This window comes from Osmerus mordax, chromosome 28, assembly GCF_038355195.1.
Source record: "Osmerus mordax isolate fOsmMor3 chromosome 28, fOsmMor3.pri, whole genome shotgun sequence".
NCBI classification, from domain to species: domain Eukaryota; kingdom Metazoa; phylum Chordata; class Actinopteri; order Osmeriformes; family Osmeridae; genus Osmerus; species Osmerus mordax.
Genome location: NC_090077.1, coordinates 1109247 through 1132447, shown reverse-complemented (window position 1 = coordinate 1132447; position 23201 = coordinate 1109247). Strand labels below are relative to the sequence as shown.

The 23201-nt window shown below is 47.0% G+C and overlaps 3 protein-coding genes across 6 annotated transcripts; all 3 read right to left on the bottom strand.

Moving 5' to 3' along the window:
• Positions 1 to 346: 346 nt before the first annotated feature.
• card9 (caspase recruitment domain family, member 9) lies at positions 347 to 5202 on the bottom strand. Of its 3 annotated transcripts, none has more exons than XM_067231378.1 (13): positions 5155 to 5202; positions 4635 to 4821; positions 4286 to 4423; positions 3930 to 4093; positions 3557 to 3718; positions 3196 to 3369; positions 2592 to 2924; positions 2194 to 2319; positions 1791 to 1976; positions 1204 to 1261; positions 985 to 1094; positions 833 to 894; positions 347 to 551 (listed from the first exon to the last, which is right to left on the bottom strand). In XM_067231378.1, the coding sequence occupies exons 2-13, from the start codon at positions 4804 to 4806 to the stop codon at positions 458 to 460; spliced, it is 1779 nt and encodes a 592-aa protein (XP_067087479.1). In that variant the 5' UTR covers positions 4807 to 4821; positions 5155 to 5202; the 3' UTR covers positions 347 to 457. The 3 variants fall into 3 exon arrangements, with proteins under 3 accessions (XP_067087479.1, XP_067087478.1, XP_067087480.1); XM_067231377.1 differs by having other exon boundaries at positions 4635 to 4830; positions 5155 to 5193; XM_067231379.1 differs by having other exon boundaries at positions 2592 to 2921; positions 4635 to 4830; positions 5155 to 5193.
• Positions 5203 to 5662: 460 nt separating this feature from the next.
• On the bottom strand, positions 5663 to 16096 carry snapc4 (small nuclear RNA activating complex, polypeptide 4). The gene is made up of 24 exons (XM_067230928.1): positions 15976 to 16096; positions 15835 to 15875; positions 15640 to 15733; positions 15520 to 15551; positions 15104 to 15244; positions 14849 to 14986; positions 14418 to 14496; positions 14159 to 14240; positions 13866 to 13970; positions 13682 to 13754; positions 13304 to 13468; positions 12563 to 12713; positions 11522 to 11628; positions 11313 to 11407; positions 11118 to 11212; positions 10784 to 10869; positions 9996 to 10508; positions 9788 to 9877; positions 9165 to 9321; positions 9010 to 9080; positions 8727 to 8789; positions 8598 to 8622; positions 6041 to 8181; positions 5663 to 5887 (listed from the first exon to the last, which is right to left on the bottom strand). Exons 1-24 carry the CDS (start codon positions 16094 to 16096, stop codon positions 5771 to 5773), a joined length of 4782 nt encoding a protein of 1593 aa, XP_067087029.1. The 3' UTR covers positions 5663 to 5770.
• A 945-nt stretch (positions 16097 to 17041) lies between these two features.
• pomt1 (protein-O-mannosyltransferase 1) lies at positions 17042 to 23200 on the bottom strand. Of its 2 annotated transcripts, XM_067231102.1 has the most exons (20): positions 22817 to 22828; positions 22551 to 22717; positions 22258 to 22364; positions 22119 to 22169; positions 21810 to 21956; positions 21392 to 21500; positions 21140 to 21199; positions 20900 to 20993; positions 20555 to 20710; positions 20292 to 20422; positions 20062 to 20157; positions 19758 to 19850; positions 19552 to 19648; positions 19275 to 19367; positions 19037 to 19157; positions 18855 to 18952; positions 18552 to 18665; positions 18206 to 18332; positions 17795 to 17972; positions 17042 to 17692 (listed from the first exon to the last, which is right to left on the bottom strand). In XM_067231102.1, the coding sequence occupies exons 2-20, from the start codon at positions 22670 to 22672 to the stop codon at positions 17503 to 17505; spliced, it is 2184 nt and encodes a 727-aa protein (XP_067087203.1). In that variant the 5' UTR covers positions 22673 to 22717; positions 22817 to 22828; the 3' UTR covers positions 17042 to 17502. The 2 variants fall into 2 exon arrangements, with proteins under 2 accessions (XP_067087203.1, XP_067087204.1); XM_067231103.1 differs by having other exon boundaries at positions 17042 to 17689; positions 22551 to 23200.
• Between the last annotated feature and the right edge of the window lies 1 nt (position 23201).

Here is a 23201-nt window from a genome sequence, read left to right as displayed (position 1 = left end):
AGCGAACTACAAAGCAAACATTAGCTAGATTGTCAATTTCAAATTAGTGTAACAACATTCTTACTCCATGGCTGAGTTCATCTTCATCATAAATTTGCTCCACAGTCGGTAAAGGTTTTGGTGTGAGCAGGTAAACAGTAGCAAATTAGTTTGCTTGACTTGCTCAACTATCCGTCCTCCGTGTTTGACAAGTAGCGCTCAGCGTCCACTAGTTACCATGTCAACAGACACCAACTCCTCCCACATCCCTCCCGATGCCTCCTTCTCATCTTGGCCGCATCGTTTATATATAGCTAAACAAACAAAAGTACAACGCAGATAAAGTACATTTTTTAAATGTGTTTATTTATTAACATACAGGGTCATAGAAAGATACAGCACATAAGAGTCGATTGTGGCAGAGGGTCCACTTCACAACAAAGCCAAAGAGATGCGTCGAGTCCAAGCCATGACGCCATCAGATACCATCTGAGTCCGTGTTGTCACTTCCACTGCTGTCGTCATGGGGTGGAAGCACTCGGCTGTGGACCTTTGACCTTAGGGCAAGTTTCCTAATGAGAGAAAGAGGCATGGTGGCAAATAGTCAGTAATTCTCTATTACTGTAACAGACACACAACACCCAAGCCAAGCAGGATATCCTGAGACATTATGTGTCCCTAAAGAACATACACGTTCTCTCTCTTATATCTTAATGTATCTTATTCATCTGGAATGGTTGGGTTATCAGAATACTCACCCACAGCCTGGCCAAGCACTCGCCAAGCAGAAAAATCAAAATTTCTCACTATGTGCACAAACCCCATGATTTCCAATTATGTTCAAACTGCTCACCTCCTATGGTCAAAGTTACACCTCATTCGTGGTAGGGTGACCACTGAATAGGGAGGACGTTCCTGTCCACACACACACACAATAACATTTAATACAAACACTCAATGCGATTTTACAATTTCATATTTCAACGTCATGGTAACCAGCCTTACTGCAGAGTGGTTTTGCTCCTTGTCTCCATGTGCAGGCCTCTGCTGGTCCCACAGGGTCATGTTCTCAAGGTTCTCTCCCAAGGTTCCACTAGACATGTCTTCGCTGCTGGCTGTTAAAACACAGGATCTATTTAAGGTTTCCATTTCACCCCTCATTCACTCCCAATGTTCTTGGTGACCGTTTACTTATGAAAATATTATAATATATAAATATTGTGCCTTTTCTTTCTTTTATTAACTTCTGCTTGCAGTCCTCTTCACTGGTGGTCTGGCTTCCCTGAAAAACACACACACGCACGCACATGCACACACACACACACACGCACACGCACACACACACACACACACAGTCACACATATTCAGAACACATGCAACTCAAATACATTTCTAACAGAAAATTTGCAGAAGGGCAACAGGTCTAGAGCCAGCCACACTCACATGCAATCATTCATGGAAAAAGGAACACAAAGGTGAAAAGGAAGTTTAGTGGCCTTTGCGGAGGCAATGGTGTTTAGAGTACCAGTTCTCAATCATTCATTAGGCAGGGAAGGAAATAATTTAACATGAAGATGATACTTTGGGATTTAAAAAAACTCTCTTGATGACAGCTGGCCTCGTGAAATACTTTGAATCTCACAAGATTGAGAGATCAAGGCTGTTTTGAAAAAGCTATGATCAAATCTGAGATTTGAGACAGCCTAGAGCTTGTTAACCCATAATGCTGTGGAGAATGCAAATTGCACCATGGAATCTGAATGAAAATCCAAACTGCTATAAAAGAGGGTTGCAAGGGACTCATCCTGACGTCGTGATTGGTGCAGTGCCTGCGGAGGCGTGTCTTGAGGGCCAGGACCTCCCCCTCCTTGCGGAACAGTTTGGCCTGCAGGTCATCGCAGCGTTCCCCCAGCTCACGGATCTGCCTTCGGTACTGGTCCTTTTCCAGAAGACTCCGACAGTTCTCCTGGTGACTCTCCTCTCTGGAAGCCAGGGCCTGCAGAACAGAGCAGCGCATTAACACTCCTTACATACACACACACACACTTAAACACTGACATATATAGTATATCAAAGTTCAAGTTATTTACTTCCTACTAGTAAATATTCAGGACATTCATTTCACTGCCATCCTGCTTCTATGCAGTACTACAGTGGCACTATAACCTATAAGTATTTGTTGTACAACTCTGTAATACTCCTGAGTAGTTGACCTTGTTTCGCTCCTTCATCACTTCCTCCAGCTGTTTCAGGATGTCCTCCATCCTCTGGCGGTACATCTTGGTGTCTTTCTTTAACGTTGTACATTTAAGCTCCAACACCTCCTTCTCCTCCCAGTACTACAAGTGTGACATCAACTACACAATTATTCCTGCCAAAACAACCAATCACAAGAGTACCAGATACTAGAAACAGTGAATCAAGATATATAAAGTATCCTGGTCCACTGACAGATTGCTGTTTTGCATTATAATGGGCGGTGCTAGTCAATGTGAGCCAGAAAAGCAATTCTGTGCAACGCGTTGATGTTCTAGGACATAAACACTCGACTGCGCAAGGTGTCGAAGTTTGTTGTGGAAGGTTATTCTGGGGTGTGTACTGAACGACCTACCCTGTCCCTCTGTTCCTGAGAGATGTGCAACTCCCTCTTCAGGCTGTAGATGCTGCTTATCTGCTCCCCGTTTACCCGTGGCTCATTATCCTCCAGACCCCCAGACATCTGCTCCCCCAGAACTCCAGCTCGAACAACCCCAGGGTTCTGGTCGTCCGCACCCTCTGCTCTCTCCTGGTCTACCAAACTCCATTTCCTTCCCTGGGGCTCCCAGGACCAACTCTGGACCTCCACAGGCCTCTGCTCCTGGTCCCCGGCCTTCTGATCGTCAACAACAGTGTCTCTCCCCTGTTTGTCTGTGGGTTGTGCAGACCCGCCTGACGCGTTCCCCTGCTGTTACAACAACACACTGTCAGCGTCCGAACAAGATGGTTGTGAGGTTTGGGTTGGTGTGCTGCTGTGGGAATTTCAGTGTACATTCTTTTTATTGATCAGTCAAGTTAAGTTACATAAACATGTCGAGAGCAGCTGAGCATTATAGTCTTTCATGACTTTACATTATAGTCATCCCAATCAATGTTAATTCAGCAACTTTTCTCTGCTTTGGGAATTTAAATGTTTAACATTTTAAAACGTTTTGTAAAAATTTTTAAACACGGCGTACCTTGGTCTCTATCTCCAGCAGCCGAGCTGAGAGAAGATGGTTCTGGTTCTGAAGCTGTGTCATAGTGTCCTGGCCGGGCCATCTCTCCACAATGTTCCTCAGGGACTTGGATCGCCGGTGCTGGATCTGGAAATCGCTTTCTGCCTTCATCAGGTTGTGTTTCAGCTTCTCAATCTGAGGCAGAGAAAGTGGAGGGACGTAACCGAGGTTACAGTGAGTTGCAACATAATGTTTTTAAAACGACACTAACATAATTCTACGATGGCTCAAAACCTGGCTAGGAGAGCTGAGGTTAAAGTTAAGCATCAGGGTCAAGGGTCATTGATTAGGTCAAGGATGAGGGTCAGGGTGGAGTGCTTACCTCCAGCTGCAGGTCTCGGCTGGCCATGAGAGCACAGTTCTTTTCCTCGCTCAGCTTGGTGACCTGGAGCATCAGCCCGTAGTTGTCGTCCTTCAGTAGACGGAGCTCCTCCAGATATCGATCCCGTTCCGCCCTGAGGCGCTGCAGCCTCTCCTGCTGGGTCTGCAGTGAACCAATCAATAACATGATCAATCTTCATCTAGAACAATTCTTCAAGTAAATATAAAACCACATAAAATCTCGATTGCAGAAATAAAACAAAAAGAAGCATTCAGTAAAAGCTGAGAAAGTAACTGAGTGAGTAAGCATGTTTAATGTGATCCTGTCCTGAAGAATCACCTTTAGTTCTCTCTCACCTGTAGTTCTCTCTCACCTGTAGTTCTCTCTCCTTGAGCTGCTGCTGCCTGTCTGCGTCCTGCAGACCCACCGCGGCTGCAGCTGCCTCCTGCCTGCGTCTGCGCTCCTCTGCCAGACCCTTCTGCAGCCGGGTCACCTCCGACATCAGGAACTGGGTCAGCCCTGACTCCCCCACTGTGTCTGTGTACACACAAACAGAGAGAGAGACACACACACAGACACAAGCGTGCACGAACACAGGTACACACACAGAGAGACGAGCACATAAATACACCATCACAAAAACTGTCAAATGAGAAATACCTAATACATAAAATACCTAAAAGACACACTTTTACTACACACTCGAGTTTGACTGAACGATCTGCTCACCGACTAGCATGGAGAAGGCTCGGGCTGGCTCCTTGCCTGTGATCTTGCGGTACAGTTGAGGATAGTCCAGCTCCAAACTCTCCAGGAAAGCCACATGACCCTTGACCCCTGTCCTTTGCAGAATGTCCAGCAGGACACCTGAGGAGAAGTAAAAAAACGGTGAAAGTAGCCATTCCAACAATTCCTCAAAGGCTAATATCATCACTAGACCAGACCAGCTGAAAGGGGATCATGGGTTTTTGTTGAACATTTCAAATACCAAAATACAGATGTCACGATATCATGGACCTGTCTATAGACTGAGGGTGTAAATACTTGTGATACTGTATAACCCAGGCTGTCCTCTTACCCACTCTGCGCCTTCGGAGCACAAGGCTGGGGTCGTTGAAGATCTGCTCCTCGTCCTCGCCACTCAGCACCTTGCACTGGCGCAGGTAAGGCGTGATGCGAGACGGCTCGATGGTCTTGATCAGCAGCAGTCTGTAGTCCTCCAATTGCAGCCAACACTCCTCGTCCTCCATCGCAACTGTCTCTGACTAGAAAAACTGTCAGTCACTTTGCACCAACTGTTGGTCAACTTGTCGTTTATTAAATGTGCTGTAGAAATAACCTTTGGTCGTTTGAAAACAAGGCGAACACAAACTCTGACTATTCAAGAGTCCCTGAAGAAAAAGCACCGTCATGGGTAGTTGACAAATCAGTGTCTAGTCACACAGTCTGATTGTACAACCCACAAGACACAAATTAAGCAATGCCTAGACTGACATCTTAAACTCAAACAGAATACAACCTGCTAATCGGAACTTTAAACAATCCAGCAGCTAGCTACAAAACGAATACAGCTGGTTTGAGAAATCTGAAATCTTTACCTGGGCACCGTTTAACTTCCTGCTGTCCACCTTTCACTCCCTGCCTCAGACTACGACATCAAGTAGCATGAATGGCTACAATAAAAATGATTGTTCACTGAAGAACTGTTTCTATTTTACGACACAGGCACACTTCCTCTTTCTGAGGATTCATTTCAGTTTTTCTCTTTCCCATATTTCATAATATAGTTGTGCTAGAGGCCAATGGGGAACAAGGAACTCAGTGTGCAATGCCCTGAAAAAAGGTGACAAGTTTTATTTCTACCATGTCGTCCTTTTGGCAGGGCACAGTGACCGTTAAAAGTTCAGCTTCCAGTTTGTGGTATTTTCATACATATGGATTGAACTGTAATTACAGCAAATTTCTACTATATTCCTGCACTTTAGTCTCACTCATTGTCACATCAAATTGAACATGCTGAAAGAGAGGCTTCATTATTTCAAAATAACAATTTATTGAAAAAATTTATAAACAGAATCTCTTTTTACAATACGTATATATGGATGAAATTGAAAACATTTGCATAAACATAACATTTGTATCGTAAGAAGTGTACCATAGCTACTGTGGTCACAAATCTCTGACATCAAAATATCCTTCAGAACGCTTTGGGTTTTAAGAGGAGGAACAATCTTCTGCATTAGGATTGGAGGGGAGGTGGCTCTGGTTGCAGGGGATGCCAGAGTAGTGAGCGGCAGGTGCGCCAGTACCGTCTGTTACCAGCAAGGAACTCTGGGTAAAGAACAGAAGGAACAAGGTTAAGTGTTGACGATTGTTGGTAACTAGGGTTTACACAATCTGGTTTAGCGGCTATATAACTAGGGTTAGTAAGAGTATGGAAATACTAAAGTTTGGTAGTCATGGTGGCAGAGTCAGGCTAGTTACCTGCATTCTTGTAGATCCATCTCTGACTTTTGCCCGTTTACTTAGTCTATAATCCGTCTGCTCTTCACCCTCGCCATTGTCCAAGGTTGGAGAGTTTGACCTCGAATCAGCTTCCACGTTGACCGGGTTGAGCGTGGCGAGAAAAGCAGGCAGGGTGTAGCAGGACAGGAAGCGAGCCTTGAGCATGAGGTACGCAGGGTTCGTCCCGAAGCGTTCCGCTATCACCTCCCTGACGGCGGCCACCTTCTCCTCCTCGCTGGCGCCCTGCTCTTCAGGGGGCAGCAGCTGCAAAGCGGAGGTGGTCAGGGACTTCTTGTGCCTGAGCAAAGCAGACAGGGAGGCCAGGTTGCTGGAGAAGGGAGGCAGGTAGGGCAAGGCCACCTCCAGCTTCGGCAGCACCACGCCCGTCTTGCCAGTCAGCCATTCGATCACCTGCGCCGGCTCCTCCGTTAGTATCAAGGAGGGGTCGAAGCGGAGGGGCTCGGGTTTGAAACTGGGCTCTGTGGCGTCGACTATGATCACATTGCTGGGCAGGCTTGGCGTGGCTGTGTGCGTGGGCATGGGGACAGTCATTCCTGGAGATACTGGCCTGAAGAAAAGTTGTGGTCCTGGGGAAACATGCCTGATGAGAGTAGTGGGGTTCTGTCTTAGGATCGGCCTGGATCCAGGATGGCCCTGCTGCCTAGGGAAGGGGCCAGAACCTGGAGACAACTGCCTGAGGAAGGGGATTGTTCCTGGGGAGGGATGCCTGAACACAGGCACTGGTCCTGGGGTCCCTGGTTGCTGAACATGTAAGATGTAAGGTCTGCAAGGACCAGGTGAAAACTGTTGTTGCAGCGGACTAAAGGGGGATAAACCATGGGGCCATGGGGTAGAATTTGATTGTAGAAAAAACATAGGGACAGAACTGGTGGGTCCTGGATTAGGTTGTGATTGGGTGGGACCAGAGCCAGGCTGTGATTGGGTGGAACCATTGAGGGCACACCTTGGAGATTGTGGAGAGTCTACGGGCACAGCAGATGACTGGTTCACCCTTTGCACCAGACCACAGACTGCAGGAAGACTGGTGGAGGGTGTGAGACCTGGATCAGGATTGGTGGAGAGTGCAAAAGCTTGGCCAGAATTTGTGGAAAATGTAGTAGTTGCGGTGGAATTTGTGATGGTTGTCTGAGGGTTTAGGTTTGGACTGCAAGATTGCGTCAGAGCAGTACCAGGATTGGTGGACATTGTATAGCTTGAATGATCGTTGGTTATAGCATTGGTAGATGGTGTCTGTTGGCTATCCGGCTGTTTCGGGCGGAGGGACCGCTGGCCGGCTATGGAATAGACAATGTTTATATCCAAGGGAGGAGGAGGAGCTGGATTTTCATTTGTGACGGTCCAGGGCGTGGGAGAGCATGTCTGAGGGTCGGCTTTAGGAGCGATCTGCATGCAGGTTTTCCTGGATCCGGGCGACTTTCCATCAGTCTTCAGGAGTGCTTTGGGTTCAGGAGCAGCCTCTTTGCAGGTTCTCTTGCGTCTGGGTGACACTCCATCGGCCCTTTTGCCTTTCTCCAAGAGAGCTTTGACCTTTTCGGTCGGTTTACGAGCTCGTTTCCCCACAGCGGGACTGCTCACCTTGGGAGACACGCTGATCTCTGCTACGATGGTCCTGCCTGGAGGTGACCGGAAGGAGTTTGTTTGGAGGGGGACACGTAGAATGGTAGGGGTGGAGAATGTGTTAGCACTGCAGGTTAGGGGGTTAAAGTTGGAACTGGATGACGGGATAGGGGGGGATTGGAGGCAGAGGATGTGTGGGGAGGGGGATGTGAGGGGGCCTGGTAGGGTGGTGTTGAGGGGGACGGGTTTCTGACCCGTCGCCACGACAAATCTAACCATTGGAACTCCAGGGACAGGAAGAGGAGATGCCCGGACAGGAATTCTGGTGCCTTGGACAGGAAGTGAGTGGGCTTGTACAGGAAGTCGTTGACCCTGTACTATGGGCTGCGTGATGAACACAGGTGAAGGACCCATGAAGACTGATGAGATCGGAGCTGCAGATTGTCGACTATTCTGCTGTGTCATCGAGTTCCCAGGTATTTTTCTGACTTGCTGTAGCCTGTTGGCCACTGTGCTTTGAAACGTTGTCTGCCGATTTTGCACTGGAACACAAAGACAGGCCCTTTACCGCCTGTGTCATCCTCTCTCTCCCCCCCTTACTCTCTCTCTCTTTCCCCACATTTCCTGTCCTCTCCAAAACACACCATCTCTGTCAGAAACAAATGCCACCAAAATTCCAACAAATGTCCATACACTCTATTTAAGATGCCTTCATCTAATCTGGTCATCTGGTGGTTTCCATGATGCTAATAGGATAATAAACTATAACATGATGAAGTGGTCTAAGGGCACAGAAGGCAGCCCTTAGCAGTACATTACTTCTTGTGATCCCTACGAATTTGTCCCTTCTTTGCACGTAGAAACGTCTGCTAAATAAATCCTAATATTTAGATATCATATACATATCTAATGTATATGACACACCATAGAGTGTGGGTAACCATAGTAACTGGCTTACCGGGCTGGACAGGAACGAGCTGCATCTGAAATTGACATTACAACACGTTCAGTTGGTGATGTTGTACATTTGTTTACACTTTATTCTTATTATCGACGTCTGCGCTACAATGGCAACACTGTTACACACCCTCTGCGGATTCTGGCGATGCTGGATTATCTTCTTGCAGCCGTCAGTGTCGACGCGGAGCGCCTGTGATGGAGAGGAAACATCACGATGATTAGGCGCTCCTTGATTTCATTTTCGCAAAGAACCAGGAAACAAGTGGAAGAAACATACAAGTTCTGTGCAAGAAGTGATATGCTCAACAAGTGCTGATCAGCTGTGGTCTGACCCCGCGATTACACGGTGATGCTGAAGCTGGGTTCCTATACTACTCCTTGGAGGTTAAAGGTCAGGGGTCAATGCCTACCTGCAGAAAGAACTTGAACACTGGGGTGCTGGTGAGTTCCAACGCTTCTGCTCTCTCTCGAACCACGTCCACTACACACACAGATCAATTCAACTGAAAGATCTTCACAGAAAACAGGCAATACACGGGACGACTAGATTTGGAGGTGGAGTTACGTTTCCAGGGTCTGTTCTTGGTGAGGGGCGCGGGCAGCAGCAGGTTGCCCACCCAGGGGGTGACTGCCACCAGGAGGGCGTGGTGCAGACTGGTGTTGCTGGTCATGCTGGACGGCCTGTGGAACGTTCTCACTGGACCGGACCGGAAGCTGTTCCTCTACACCCACACAAAGACAAACGCACGTTTGTGTGTGTCGGAGGCACATGCAGAGGCCAGTGACGGCCTCTGCAGTGTTTCCCCTAGCATTACATTAGGGGGGCGCTCCGCCCCCCCAACAGCACCCTCCGCCCCCCCCTGGAAGGTCAATTTAATTTCCTAAAAAAAACTATATATATATATATATATATATATATATATATATATTATAGTTTTTTTTATATAGCGCCAGATCACAAAATAAGTCATTCAAGGTTACCTTTCCTATAAAACAGCTATAGCTTGCTCTTTTATTAAACAAACTAAATGGCCTTATGTTATTTACACAACAGCATGTCATATGTCTCTACATGGTCGCCCACCCCCCCAAAGCTGTAAACCTAGGGGAAACACTGCTCTGTATACCGAGAGACTAAAAGGTTAGCAGCTAGCAAAGTGAGAGATCAGCCAGTGATGTTCCTGTTACCTTCCTGGAGGCACAGACTCCTCTCCAGAGCATCAGCTCCTTGATTTCTGCAAACGGCACCTTGAGCATGGCCAGCAGACTGTGGCGATCCTGGAAACACAGCAGCAGCAGCAGCTTTCAACATTGGCAAGTGTGTCTGCTAGGCACCGTAGTGACGGTTATACGTTTGTGTGTGGGGATTGTGAACGTGTGTGATAACAAGAGTCACCTTCTTGGCCAGTACTGCAGGGTTGTCCCCCACCACAGATTCCAAGTAGTTTCCAAAGCGATCCAGGATGGTGGAGCGAACCATTACATTCTGGTGTGTGGGGGGGTCCTGGCTGGGGTGTACTGAGCTGCTAGGCTGGCCATGGTTAAGTCCAGATGTGTCAGGAACCTCTTGAGAGGAGTTACCACTTGGCAGCTCTACAAACACAGTATTCAGGGTCCCAGAGCCCCTGGCATTAGGGTCCCATGTTGGAATCCATTTTTCGAGGGGGGGGATCAAGTAAGTAAGTCTCTCAACTTCCTCCTCTTCTTCCTCCGTCTCGCTCTCCACAGCCCCCCTTTTTCGCTTTTGCCCCTTGGTCTCATCATCGCTGTCCATGTAAACGATTTGTGTCGGATCTTCTTCCTCCGAGGTGGATCCCTCCTCTTCCTCCTCCAGCTTCTGCAGTCTCTTCCTGATCCTTTTTCTCACGCTCTTCCTCATCGCTCTGGACTGCTTCTTTGTCAACCCGCTCTTTAACAGAGAGGAGAAAGAGAGAGACAGAGAGAGAGAGAAAGGGATGAGACCGAGCTGACCACAGGAACTAAACGAGGTGCAGCTAATGTGATTGTTGTCTGCTCATTCAGCAAAGCCAATTTGAAAGATCAGAGTTAAATATCTTAAAACACTATCAGTAATTGCTATCTAGAAATGGAAAAACAAATAACACAACATATATTCCTTTAATACAGAAAAAAGACCCTTGATATAGATGATGACAGGGGCAGTGGGACCCTGGAGAGACTTACTTTGTGCCGCTTTAACTTACTCCACTGAGTCATACACTGGGAGTCCAGTCTGTTTGGGATCTCCCTGGAGATCGCAGCCCACTTCCCTTTACAGGACAGGAAAGAAGGTTGAAGTTTCAATATTCTTTTTGAATGCTCTTATAAAGTGCCATAATGGTATGTAAGGATTCCCAAAGACAGAATAAACCAGGCATTGACCTGAAAGGCCAGTGGATGTACTTGATGTACTTTTTTTATTAAGGAAATGTTATTTAACTTTAATCCTCAGTTATTAAAAAAAGCTGTCCCACCCACATTTGAACACCCATGTTCAAGTGTTCCCACGTGTACAAACCTTCTCCATGTTTTTTCACCATTTCTTTCAGTAACAACATCTCCTCTGGAGACCAGGGACCCTTCTTCACACCCTCTCTCAAGCAGTCCAGGTACCTACCCAAGCAAAGGCAATGAGATGTCCACACAACCGCTGGATAGCAACAACAACAATACGTCTCCCAGTCAGCCAATCAGGGCCCAGTCGGGACCTCACCTGTCGCGGCATTGGGTGTCAGTCCTGCCTGGGACGTCTTGCTTTATCTTCCACCACCTCCCGGCGCCATACTTGGACACAGCTTTCAGGAGCAGCTACACACACACACACACACATTTTTATCCCCTGTACAGAACTGTGTTCAACCATAGTTGTTTTCAAACATGCTCCATAAAACGAATATTGACGGTTTGAATCCAGGTCTTTACCTGGTCTTCATCTGGGGTCCAGTGCCCTTTTTTGAGGGATGGGTCTAGAACCATGGTCCAGCGGTACATCACCTGTGAAGCGGGTCTCCCTTCCATGAAGTACGATACTGAGGGTTCATGGGATCACACAAGAGAGGAAACACCACTGAGTGAACACGGGAGACAGTTTACAGAGCAGAGAAGCTGGAGTTAACTTGACCACGTAAATGGGTTTCGTTAGTAACTGTGGTTAGTTAGTGATCGTGGTCGTATTCGTGGGATGTTGGTAGGTGTAGATGTTAGTGTTGGGGTGGGGTGGGTGCGCTTAGGTACGTTGGCGTCTTTGGTTTGCATCTCGGGTGGTGGGGTCGGAGAGGGTTGTTAGAAATATTAATCTTTATCAAGTATTGCACAGTCAGTCAGTGAAGTTAAGAAAGTTTTATTACTTGCAGCCGGCTAGCAAGGAGACAAAATCATCATGGTGATAACAATGTTTGTCTGTTAGGGGAGTCAGGTGGCTGAGAGGTTAGGGAGTCGGGCTAGTAATCTGAAGGTTACCGGTTCGATTCCTGGCTGTGCAAAATGACGTTGTGTCCTTGGGCAAGGCACTTCACCCTACTTGCCTCGGGGGGAATTTCCCTGTACTTACTGTAAGTCGCTCTGGATAAGAGCGTCTGCTAAATGACTAAATGTAAATGTTAGCTTGTGGCGCTAGCTAACCATTTAAACGAAACCGCTCTCGGCAGGCATCCAACTGTCACATGGCTCTCCTTTCATTGGCTGTCATCCTGCGCGTGTGTGTGTGTGTGTGTGTGTGTGTGAGAGTGTGTGCGCCTGTGTCTTGAAGTGGCCCTGCTTGGGCTAACTAAATGACATGCTCTGAGAAGGATCTTCCTGTTTACCTAAGCCTGGTCATTGTCTATAGTTCATTTAGGGGTGGCCTCCCTCTCTACACACACGGCTAAACACAGTATCATTTTATACAGAATAAAAGGTTACATCTTCAACTTTTCTGACAGGGTGTAGATGCACGGTGACGTAGTCAGGTCTACAAAGCCTTACTCTGCGTGTAGGGGATGAAGTTTCCAACTCGCATCTTCTCTGTCAGATCTCTGAGTTGCTGGTCGTCTTGAGGTTGCCAGGGGCCCTTTTTGAAGGTCTTGGAGACGTAGCGCTGGAAGGCCTGCAGACACATGAAGCCTGTCCTGTTGGTCTGCAGGCAGGGAAAGCAGACAGAAACACGGAAGCTTAGAGATGTGGCAAACAAACATGATTTATCTACTGCATGATACCATGCATGCATCCTGATGACATGATGATAAAAGGAAGGTATCATGCCCTCCAAGGGCATGATACCTCCAAGGACCATTTCCATCAACTGTATTTGTATCTGGTCATGTCTACTTCCTAGGGGTGTAACGATACACTTAGCTCACGATTCGATACGTATTACGATACAATACATATCACGATATTTTGAACAGCATTTTTAATGAAACAAATTCGATTAACAGATGTATTTCCAAAACATTAAACATTTTCAATAATTTTCTTTGTTGTACATACAATTTAGTTAACTCGGTTCAAGCGATTCCTGTGAATGCAGTGACGCATGCATGACGCAGGTGCAGAGTAGGTCACGTGCTCGTAGCTCAACCAATAGGATCAAACGGACGTCATATTGTAAAAATATTGCCATAACTCTACGATACATATTGTACAATTTTTTATTGCAATATATTGTTCGACGATATATTGTTACACCCTTACTACTTCCTCTATTTACCTACTCCAGACACTCACCCCCAGCTGTTCAGCAGTCAGCTCCCAATTGATGCAGAGGTTTTTGTGCGCTACGATCCTAAGCTTGTCGATCTCTTTATCCTTCCAGATGTTCTTGTTGATTGAGGGGTGAAGGCAGTTTTGCCAGAAAAGCTTGATGTTCTCCGCATCCTGCAGACCTTCGAACTGCGAGGAGAGAGGGTATGGTCAGACTGGACCAGATGGTCTTGGAAGTGAGAGAGGAGGCACTATGACCTCCTCTCTCAGGGGGTTGTTGACATTCTGGTGTCAGGGGTGAAAGGTCAAGACAACAAGTAGAAGAATACGAGTGTAGGTTGAAGGTAGAAGGGTCATTTACAGACAGAACTTTTCAGAGGAAACAAACTTTTTTTGACCTACATCAATATTGGCGATCTTCTCCCAGTCGTGTTCATCAAGGCGGCTACCAGTCAGCTCCTCCTCCTTCTTCGCCCTGTCCAATCAGAGACACCCACACATCAGCTTGGCTGTGCTATGTACGGTATAGTACAGATGCACATCGAGTAGAAGGTAGTATGGGTTTAGCTCTGTGTAGATGTTTTACCTGATCTCTTCTATTTCCTTCTCTAACTGGTCGATCTGCTGGCGCAGGTTCTGCTTCTCGGCTCCACTGTCCGTTTTAGAAATCTTCTCGGTCAGATATTCCACCCTTCACACAAGGACACGAGAGAGATTAGGCAGGCAGCAAGCAGAGAAAGAAAGAGGTAAAGAGAAATGGAAAGACAAGGGTAAGGAGGCCCAGGGAATTGGACTAAGGCAGAAAGAAAGAACAAATGAGAGAGAGAGAAAGAGGAAGAGAAAGAAAAAGAGAGAAAATAAAAATGATAGATGACTCACTTGGTCAGTTTGGGTTTAATCATCAGCCTCATACAGTCCCTGACCACAGAGTTGACCAGGAGTGCCTTCTGCCAGCCTGTCCCTGAGCACAGGAAATACGAGCACACGCCGCCACAACATCAACAAGCCGCCACAACATCAACAAGCCGCCACAACATCAACAAGCCGCCACAACATCAACAAGCCGCCACAACATCAACGCACAGGTCAGACTCGCCGTCTCTCGGCCGTGGTTGAATGGGGGCATTTACAAACTCACATCTTTTTACTTTCGCCGTCCCCGCCCCCCTGTTCTCTTTGCTGTTCTTCTCCTTAGTCTCTGGGTTGGCTGGGGGTCCCTGGGGAGGGTGGGGCACATGGGTAAGACGAGCTGCAGCTACGTGTAATACAGTACATGCATTTTTACTTAGAACACGTTGAACTTGCGAGTTCAACTTGTATATAGCAGGTAGGGCAGGCTGTCCTTGATTAGGGACACTGCTACCAAACAAGATCATATGGAAGTTGATGCTATCCTGGACAGCACAATGGAGACAATGGATGTTGCCTTGTAGCTCATGAACACTCCTATAGCAAGCATCTAAGCTCATCTAAGCATTTCAGTGGATAAGAGACAGTATCGTAGTTTATAGTGTCCAGAAAATAGCCCCCTTAGTCACCGAGGATGGGGATCTGGAGAGGAAGACCTACCAGGGCTGTGAGCTTGTCCTTGAAGTAGGGTCTGAGGAAATGTCCCATGAACAGGTTGTTAGGGTTGTAGTTAGGTATGGAGTTCTTGGCACAGCCGTCTGAAGGGCCTGGTCCCGACATTTGAGCCACTAGCTCTTTCTGCAAAAAATAAATAAATACAATAATAATATGTATTTGTACCGTTTCCTGATGGATGAAATGTAGTAAAATACAGACTGTGACTGCTGTTTTCCTCTGGTGCTGTGTCAGACCGACCTGCTGTTGCTTGTTATCAGCCAGATGCTTCTCCAGCTCCTCCATCTTCTCCCTCAGGACCTCCTGGTAGACCAGGTTCATCTGCAGGCAGGACTCCGCCGTCTGGGGCAGATCAAGCTCCTCCTCACTGCCCTCCTCACTCTGGGGGGAGACAAACGAGGATGACTGTGGGTGTGTGAGGGGTGGAGGAAGGGTGAGGGAGACAGTGAGTGACTGTCTCACCCTCGCCCACCACTCACCCAGAGGTGGGTTGAAGAAGGGAGAGAGAAAGAGAAAGAGAGAGAGAGTAGAAGACAGTGAGATGGAAGGAGGGTGAAGGAAATATATAAAAAGAGAAGGTTGTGAGGTGAGGAGTTGGAACTTTTATGATTCAATGTTACACACAGTAAACAAACTAAAGGCACCCAGTCACTCACCCCCTCTGGTGCAATCCCTCCATCCTCCTCATCTGCACAACGCAAAGAGCACAATTAGCTCAGAGCCCCGGTCATACACACTATGCAATGACAATCTATGTGGCCAGTTGCTCCTCTTACCAGACAGAATGATTGCATCAGTCCCTAGAGAGCGCTCCAACTCCTCAATCTCTCTTTGAACTCTCTCCCTCTCACCCTCCAGGTCCTCTGCATCCTGTTGGCCAGTCAAACCACCTCATAATGCGTTAATCTAAAATATCGAATGAAGTACTGGACACTACATTGCTACATGGAACCACAAGTTGCTTTTCTTACCAAAGCAGAACCCGAAGCGTCATTGTTGTCCGAATCATCATCTGACAAATTGTGACAAAAGACCAAGTTAAATTATTCTCATTATTGAAACTAGTAATATTGCATAGCCAATCTGTTTATGCTCGAACATGACTAACTCACCGGAAGAACTGTCAGAGGACACCAAGTCAATGGAGATGCTCTCTGGACCCAGACTGCGCTCGAGCTCCAATATCTGACGCTCTATCTTATCCCTCCGTGCCGCGAGGTCGTCCGAAGACATGGCGCATCAGTGTAGTGTACCTGTGACAAGTTTATAATCAGTTAACTTGGCTAATATTGGCTTCAATAGAAATTAACCTAAATATAATTTCAAGTTGCTCACATACACACAAGGTACGCTGCACGCGTGCTCCACACTACACACACCCCGGTACTTTTTTACAGCTGTGTCAGACTGAGGCTACAGCAAGGTATAGCACAGCTAGCTGTATGCCTTAGCCACGGCAAACGTTTCTAACAAAATTCAAAATATGTATACAAATCAATGCATTTGTATAGCATTGACATTTGCAAATAGTTTGCATATAATAATGTTGACTTTAAACTTCAGAAATTCTTAAATCGCTAACTTAGCCTCATCATAGCTAGTTAGCAACCTACATGTACTCTGGAGCAAGATTTGAAACATCGTTACCATAACCATCAGTATTGCAAAAAATGGCAACTAAAGCAAGCTAGTTTTATACATCTTCGGACAGAACCAATTCACATTGTTCTAAAATGTTGCCAGAATATACGGTTTTAGTTACTCGTACCAGGTGAATCTGATCAGCAAGTCGTCTAACTATCGCAACCGTACTTAAGGGTTATTCGTTTTTCTTTTTGTGCTACCCGTCGTTATGCGGGTGCTTCGTAAATTTATAAGGACGCAACGCTAACCATCAGCCCTAGCGTATCTTTTTCAGGAGCTCCTCCCCTACAGGCCTTCATAAAATACATAACCAGCAACACCATCGCTGCACGTTTACTTGTCGTTTGCATAGTACCCACAATGCATTGAGAAACACATTTTCCAGTTTTAGATCCGTATTTTGTGATGTTTTAATATTAAAAACGAATATGAGTCCCATCTTATGCTATTATTTGTTATATTTTGTACACATATTTATATTACCCTAACAACTAACACATTTACACTTTTCTTTAAACAAGGAAGAGAAGTAAAAACCGTAGGACTGTATTTTATTCTTCACTTTTAATAAAAAATACATTTCGCTGTTGTTAACCATTATTTTATTAATTAAACAACAGCTATGCATAATGTTACAATGTAAGTATTACAGTGGTTCATAAAACGTGTATTTGGTGAGTTTACACAGTGACTTTTCAGATCCAGAGACCCAAATCTACCCATCTCCATCACATCAGCCAACCCAAGCCTGACAAAATCACATTCCCTTTTCTTCTTAGGTACATGATGATGTAAACATTTACTGCTCATTAAATCCACTTCTGTCTGTACAGGGGCATCATTCTCCCAAGGCCTACAGTCTGCGTATACCAGCTGTGTCTGCACAGTGGTGGATGGAGGGTTAAAGGGATAAGCGTTACCAACTCTCGTCCGTGAGTGACTGAGTTAGTCGGAGAACGAGGGTACAGAATAAGGCTTTGAGTGTCGCCGCGATCCTACGACGGGCCGTGTTTACGTTTGTGTAGCAGGATATCCCAGCTGTCCCTCCATCGCAGGGCGACCAGCTGGTTGGCGTCGAGCTCTGGTTGTCCGTAGGTGAGCGGGCTGAAGGTCCGATAGGACAGAAAGACCGAGCAGAGCCCCGCCACCATCAGCACGTGGAGGGCTCTCTGCTGGGAAGGACTGCTGGAGGAAACAGGAGACAGGAAATGAGGTAACACACAGGAAGAGATGTGCGTGTCTGTGCGTTTTATCCGTGTATGTGTGTATTTTCAGCTCTGGTCTCACCTCAGCAGGTGTGTGTGCAGGTGTTCCACCACCACAGGTACGAGCAGAATGAGGAAGGTGAGCGCAGGTAGGTAGTGGTACAGGAACAGGGTCTTCTCCATCAGGAAGAAGGGCAGGTAGTTAACAGCCCAGCCGCCGGCACACACCACCCCCGCCTGCACCAGCCTCTCCCAGGCATCTGGAGAACAGCACCAAAGCATGGCGCACGCACGCACACACACCAGGTTTTTATAGCGTTACAATTGTTCAGCTCCCTGTCTAAAACATGAACTCTCTCAGCCTCAACGTAGCTTTCCTAAAGTAACTTCTATATTTTTTACAGAACCCAAATACACTGTGGCAATGTGAGATGAAGATGAAAGTCAAGGAAGAAAACCAGACACAAAAAAAACCCTAAGAAGAAGCAGCTACCTGCAGGGATGTCCTCGATCCTCCGGCGCCTCCTCAGCAGGTAGGACAGGAGGAGGACAACGTACACCCCCAGAGACAGGTTAGCCAACGAACAGTTCACCAGGTTACCAACCAAGTGGATCTGAGCCTGAAACAGGCAATCAGAACAGCTCAGTGCCAGCGTGCAAACATGGCCCAAACACCTGGCACGAACAAACGTTATTCGGAACAAATATGGGGAATACAGGCAGTAATATATAGCTATCTCCTTTCCTCATAGGATTCAGTTTTTATCCTGCACCTCATTCGGTGGACAATGTTACATCGAGAGATGATTGGTCATCGCTAGGCGACAGGTGGTGCTTACGTTGCTTGAAGAATGCAGCCAGTACACTATGTTGGTATCCATGGTGATCCACTCCAGAGGGGAGGAGCTGTATTTGTGCTCCGTCTCTTCCTGTTTCACCGTCAGCATCTTCCACTGTCATGGCAACAACACAACATCAGCATCTCCTCTTTCTTTCATGGAAACAAAACAAGATCTGAATGTTCACAAGTGTTTGGCCATAGCACAGCATCATCTTCGTGAGCCAGGGTCAGGTGTTCTAATGGTTACCAAGGTCAAGGTTACCACAGCTACAGTGAAAAGGAGTATGGATCATTGTGTCACCTGTAGCTCCAAAAACTTAGCCATGAAGGTGATGTCACGGTTTGTGTCAATGTGTGTTGGGGAGTGAAGCTCCAACTCTCTCTCCTTCTGTTCCTCACCTATATCAACACACAAACAAAACGTACTGAGTAAAGGGTAGATTCAAGGTCAGGGGTTAAAGGTCAGGGTTTGCAGTAACCCACTGGTGCCATAGCGATGCTCCTCCACGTTCCAGCCCCCGCTGGACTGGTAGCCTTTGTTGATCTTGTCTCCAACCACCTCCAGCTGCCTGAAGCCCCAGTCTGGCAACACAGAGCCACTTAGCTGTAACACACACAGGCGATGTTAGACCAACAATAATTCATGACATAAAATATCTTATACACGCACACTGTGAAGACATTGATAAACTCCAACTGTGGACATGATTGGCTGACAAACCTTCAGCACGGCAGAGGTGTTGACGTGAACCAATCGGACTTCAGACAGGATGGTCTTCCACACCTCTCGATCTGCCTCCCTGTTGGTGATGTCCTTAACACACACACACACACACGTGTTGTCCAATGATAAAGTCCTACAACTCAAAGCTAGATCAGCTACTTTACGAGGGTGGTGTTGCTGTAAATGACACGTCTGTATGTGTGATTGACAGTGGTGGTGTGTGTAAGGGTGGTGTGTGTGAGGGTGGTGTGTGTGTGTGCAGTGTGAGCCTCACCACTCTCCACAGGTTCTGCGCAGGCATGGAAACGTTGAAGTCGATGTATCCTGACACTTCCTGGGCATGAGGACTCACAGGAGCTGCGACGTCATGGCTACGAGACGAGAGTGAAGTCAGGAAACACAAACACAGGCTGCAAATTCATTCATCCAGGTTTCGGACCACGGCCGAGATAGACAAAGTACAGAGCTGTTGTACAGTACGTGTTCAGGAAGCGTGATGTCATCCCGTGAAGCAGCTGTATGATATCGCCATGGCGAACAGGGCGGGGAGGGGTGCTCACAACGAGTTCCTGTCTGAGATACAAACAACACTATCAACAACAACAACAACTAGTATAGCAAGACTTGGTGTTTAAGGTTGACTACTAACCTGCCTAGCACCAACTTGTCTGCTAAGCTACTAACTAGCGAAATAGATCTATTTCTGGATCAAGTGTCATGTAGGTGTGCCCAGTCCTCAACTAAACAGACCGAGGAGTCATCAGGTCAACACAAACCAACCGACCTGCCAGGGTCTTTGAGGATCCACCAGTTGTTGACATCTTTAAAGGGGTAGCATGTGACCTGCTGCTGGTGGGAGCTACCTCGCCCACTCTCATACCTGCAGACCACAGAGAAAGGTACAGGTGACCATGGTAACACCGCACTGGTTACCCCGAGAGGGAGGTACTACTTACAAACTAGTTATCGACTGACAGACTGGGGTAAGAGAGGCAGGTTGTGATCGAGCGTCACCTGACTGGGTAGTTGGCCTTGTGGGAGTGTAGCCAGCAGGGGATTGGTTTACTGGACAAGCTGCGGAGAGTCACCTGAGAGCCATAGGCCACCTCCAGAGGCTGGCCCTGTGTGATCCTGGACAAACCCCCCTGGAAAGACACACACACAGACAGAAACCCTTAATAACCCTTTTACATTTGACATTTCATTCACTTAGCAGACACTTTTATCCACAGCGACACACGAATATTGCGCATGCCTCCTGGCTCTGTGCTCAGCACCTCGAGGCTGGCCTGGAAGGCGCTGCTCATCATCTGGTCGTGCGGCCCGCTGCGGTAGAGGAGGCTGAGGTGGACGAAGAAGATGCCCAGGTAGAGCAGAGCAGGAAGCAGCACCAGGCACGCGAACCTGAGCACAGCCTGCACCAACACTGCCCCCTGCAGGGCAACACGAGCAACAGCAGCAGGAGAGAGAGATAGAGTGTGAATGAGTTTGTGAGTGGGTGTCAGTATTAGCATCACCCCTCTATGACAAAAAACACAAAATACTGGGATTTCAAAGCTTTCCTTAATTCACCTGTCATTTATTCACCTGTCCAAAACACACACAGACACATCCAGACTCACATGGCTCAGTGCTCGTTCTCCAATCAGCTTCCAAGTATGCACTGAAGCCACGCCCAGAAGCAGCAGGTAGGAGAACAGACCCATGTACTTGACTCTGGCAGCCAATGAGAGAGGAGGACAAAAACAATCAAGAAGTTACAACCCAATAGAAAACAGGGAAACAAAACGTTACACACAACCATCTGTTGAACACTGGGGGCAATGTTGACACACAGTAGTCTTGTGACAAGCAAATCTTACCCCACCGCACCAGCACAGGAGCCTCCAGCCAGCATCAGCCATGCTAGCGAGGTTGGAGAACTGTGGAGGAAGAGGAACCAGTGACCAACGACAACTTTATTGAGAAATGTTTACCTGCCAAACACCTTTACAAACAGTAACACCTCCATTCGCCTCCACCTAGTATGTGCTAAAAGTCCTTGCTGGCAGAGTTGGGGTGCAGGGGAGGATTTTGAGAGGTCAGGGGGAGGATTTTAAGAGATCAAGGGTTACCTTTGGTGGGTGTTGTGGAAGCGAAGGTAGGAAAAGAACGCCAGGAGCAGGAAGAAGGTGAGCACTGACTCCAGCAGCATGAAGCGAGACTGTACGATCAACGAGTTCTCTGACGCACACCGCAACAGGAAACAAACACACATGCACATTTTACTCAGAAATGCACCGATTCACAAAAGAAAACGATATACACCACTTCTGTTTGGTTGCGACATATAAAAAAAAAAATCTAAGCGAGATGCAGAAGTGAGAAAAGGGTAGAAGAAGTGAGAGAGCAGCAAGAGAGGGAGAAGTTACAGAGAGAGAGAGAGAGAGAGGAGGAGGGAAGTGAGAGAGAAAGAGAAAGAAAGACAAGCATGTCTGTTCAGTTCAGGGCTGTGGATCTGGGTTCAGAGGTCAGGGATCAGTGTGTAGTTACCCAGCAGCAAGAGAAAGGCAGCAGCAAGTGCAGCCAGGTGAGAGAATCCCAGCTCTACTACTAGCAGGTAGCCCAGAGGAACACACAGGGTGCCTGCTAGCGCTGGCAGTAGACGCAAGCTCCACACTGGTACATTACTGGAGTACTCTGCAACAACAACACAGATCACCTCACTACAGATGCAACCACCTTTGCTATTAATGATAAACAAGTATGTGTGTGTATGTGTATGTGTGGATGTGTGTATGCTAAAGAAAAAAACAATGCTTGCGTGTGTTAAAGTTTAACAACTACGAAATGGAGATTCACCTGCTCCGATCCCTTTCCAGATAAAGTTCCCATCAAACCCTCCCAGGTATGCTGTAGAGAAGACCAACAAAAACATATGATCTCTCTCCAACAGACTGGAAAATTAACTGATGGGAATGACCTTCTCTCTCTTTCTCACCTCCCAAAGCTAGGATCATGTGTCCAAGAGGGGGTCCGCTCTCGTCTATAAAGAAGACCTGCTTCATGTACAGAGATACAAACTGACCATAGTATACCTCGTCGAACCTGCGAGGAACATGGGGAGGTCAGGAGATGTGCTGTACACTTGTCAATTGTGACCATTTAGAGTGGTTCATATACTGCCGTAAAAGCATAAATATACAGCGCCAATAATTATGTACCTAGGTAGTCAGGCTTACTAGACGTCTGGAAAAGCTAAGAAACTTTAATAGGCTATCAACAGTAACTCACACGACAGCTTTAGGGAATTGTATTCCATGGAGTCTGGTCCAGAGTCCAAGAGCTGTCACGAGCACCAAGATCAGGTTGATCTCTGCTTTGATCACAAGTGGTAGTTTGATGGGCGACAACATGGTTCTCTCAGGTAGCAAGGACGGGGCTTGTAAGGTTTTCAACCACTGAAAATGCAGAGACTTTAACTTATGGCTAGTTAGCAAGCAGCAGCTTGCAAGGGCTGTGCATTAGCACTAGCTTAGCCAGCAAGTTAGCTAGCTTACCGTTCCAATGGCAATGTCAGCATGTGCCACGGCCGAGCCCGTTGGCCACTCATGCACTGATGCAGTGTCATTAACGCTCTGTTCGAACAATTTTCTTTTTAGATTTTCTGACCAACGGGCATAAACAGCTGAGCAGACATACAATTAACGGTGAAACAAATCGGTGCCCCCTTGTTTTGGATCATCCGTGGGAAGCGTCTGAGCTTGCGTGATAGATTACTCATGCCTGGGATACACAAAACGGTACTCTGCTGAAAAAGCCTGTTGCCGTGGAAACAAGTGCATTAAAGATGGTGTCCCTGGCACTATTACAAATTACGTAGCTAACTATAAACTATACAAGCACAACACAAATGTAATAAAACATATATATAAAAGACTTAAT

Excerpts from the sequence above, each read along its gene's own strand:
- card9 (XM_067231378.1), bottom strand. The coding sequence starts at position 4,806 with ATGGAGGACGAGGAGTGTTGGCTGCAATTGGAGGACTACAGACTGCTG. Across the intron at positions 3,370-3,556 it reads GCCGAGACCTGCAGCTGGAG|ATTGAGAAGCTGAAACACAA; the intron begins GTAAGCACTCCA and ends TCTCTGCCTCAG. Across the intron at positions 2,925-3,195 it reads TGCTGGAGATAGAGACCAAG|CAGGGGAACGCGTCAGGCGG; the intron begins GTACGCCGTGTT and ends TTGTTGTAACAG.
- snapc4 (XM_067230928.1), bottom strand. The coding sequence starts at position 16,096 with ATGTCTTCGGACGACCTCGCGGCACGGAGGGATAAGATAGAGCGTCAG. Across the intron at positions 10,870-11,117 it reads GGTGAAAAAACATGGAGAAG|GGAAGTGGGCTGCGATCTCC; the intron begins GTTTGTACACGT and ends TGTCCTGTAAAG. Across the intron at positions 8,790-9,009 it reads TGTTCAAGTTCTTTCTGCAG|GCGCTCCGCGTCGACACTGA; the intron begins GTAGGCATTGAC and ends TCTCCATCACAG.
- pomt1 (XM_067231102.1), bottom strand. The coding sequence starts at position 22,672 with ATGTTGTCGCCCATCAAACTACCACTTGTGATCAAAGCAGAGATCAAC. Across the intron at positions 20,158-20,291 it reads AAGGCCAACTACCCAGTCAG|GTATGAGAGTGGGCGAGGTA; the intron begins GTGACGCTCGAT and ends TGTGGTCTGCAG. Across the intron at positions 18,666-18,854 it reads CTAAGTTTTTGGAGCTACAG|TGGAAGATGCTGACGGTGAA; the intron begins GTGACACAATGA and ends TTGCCATGACAG.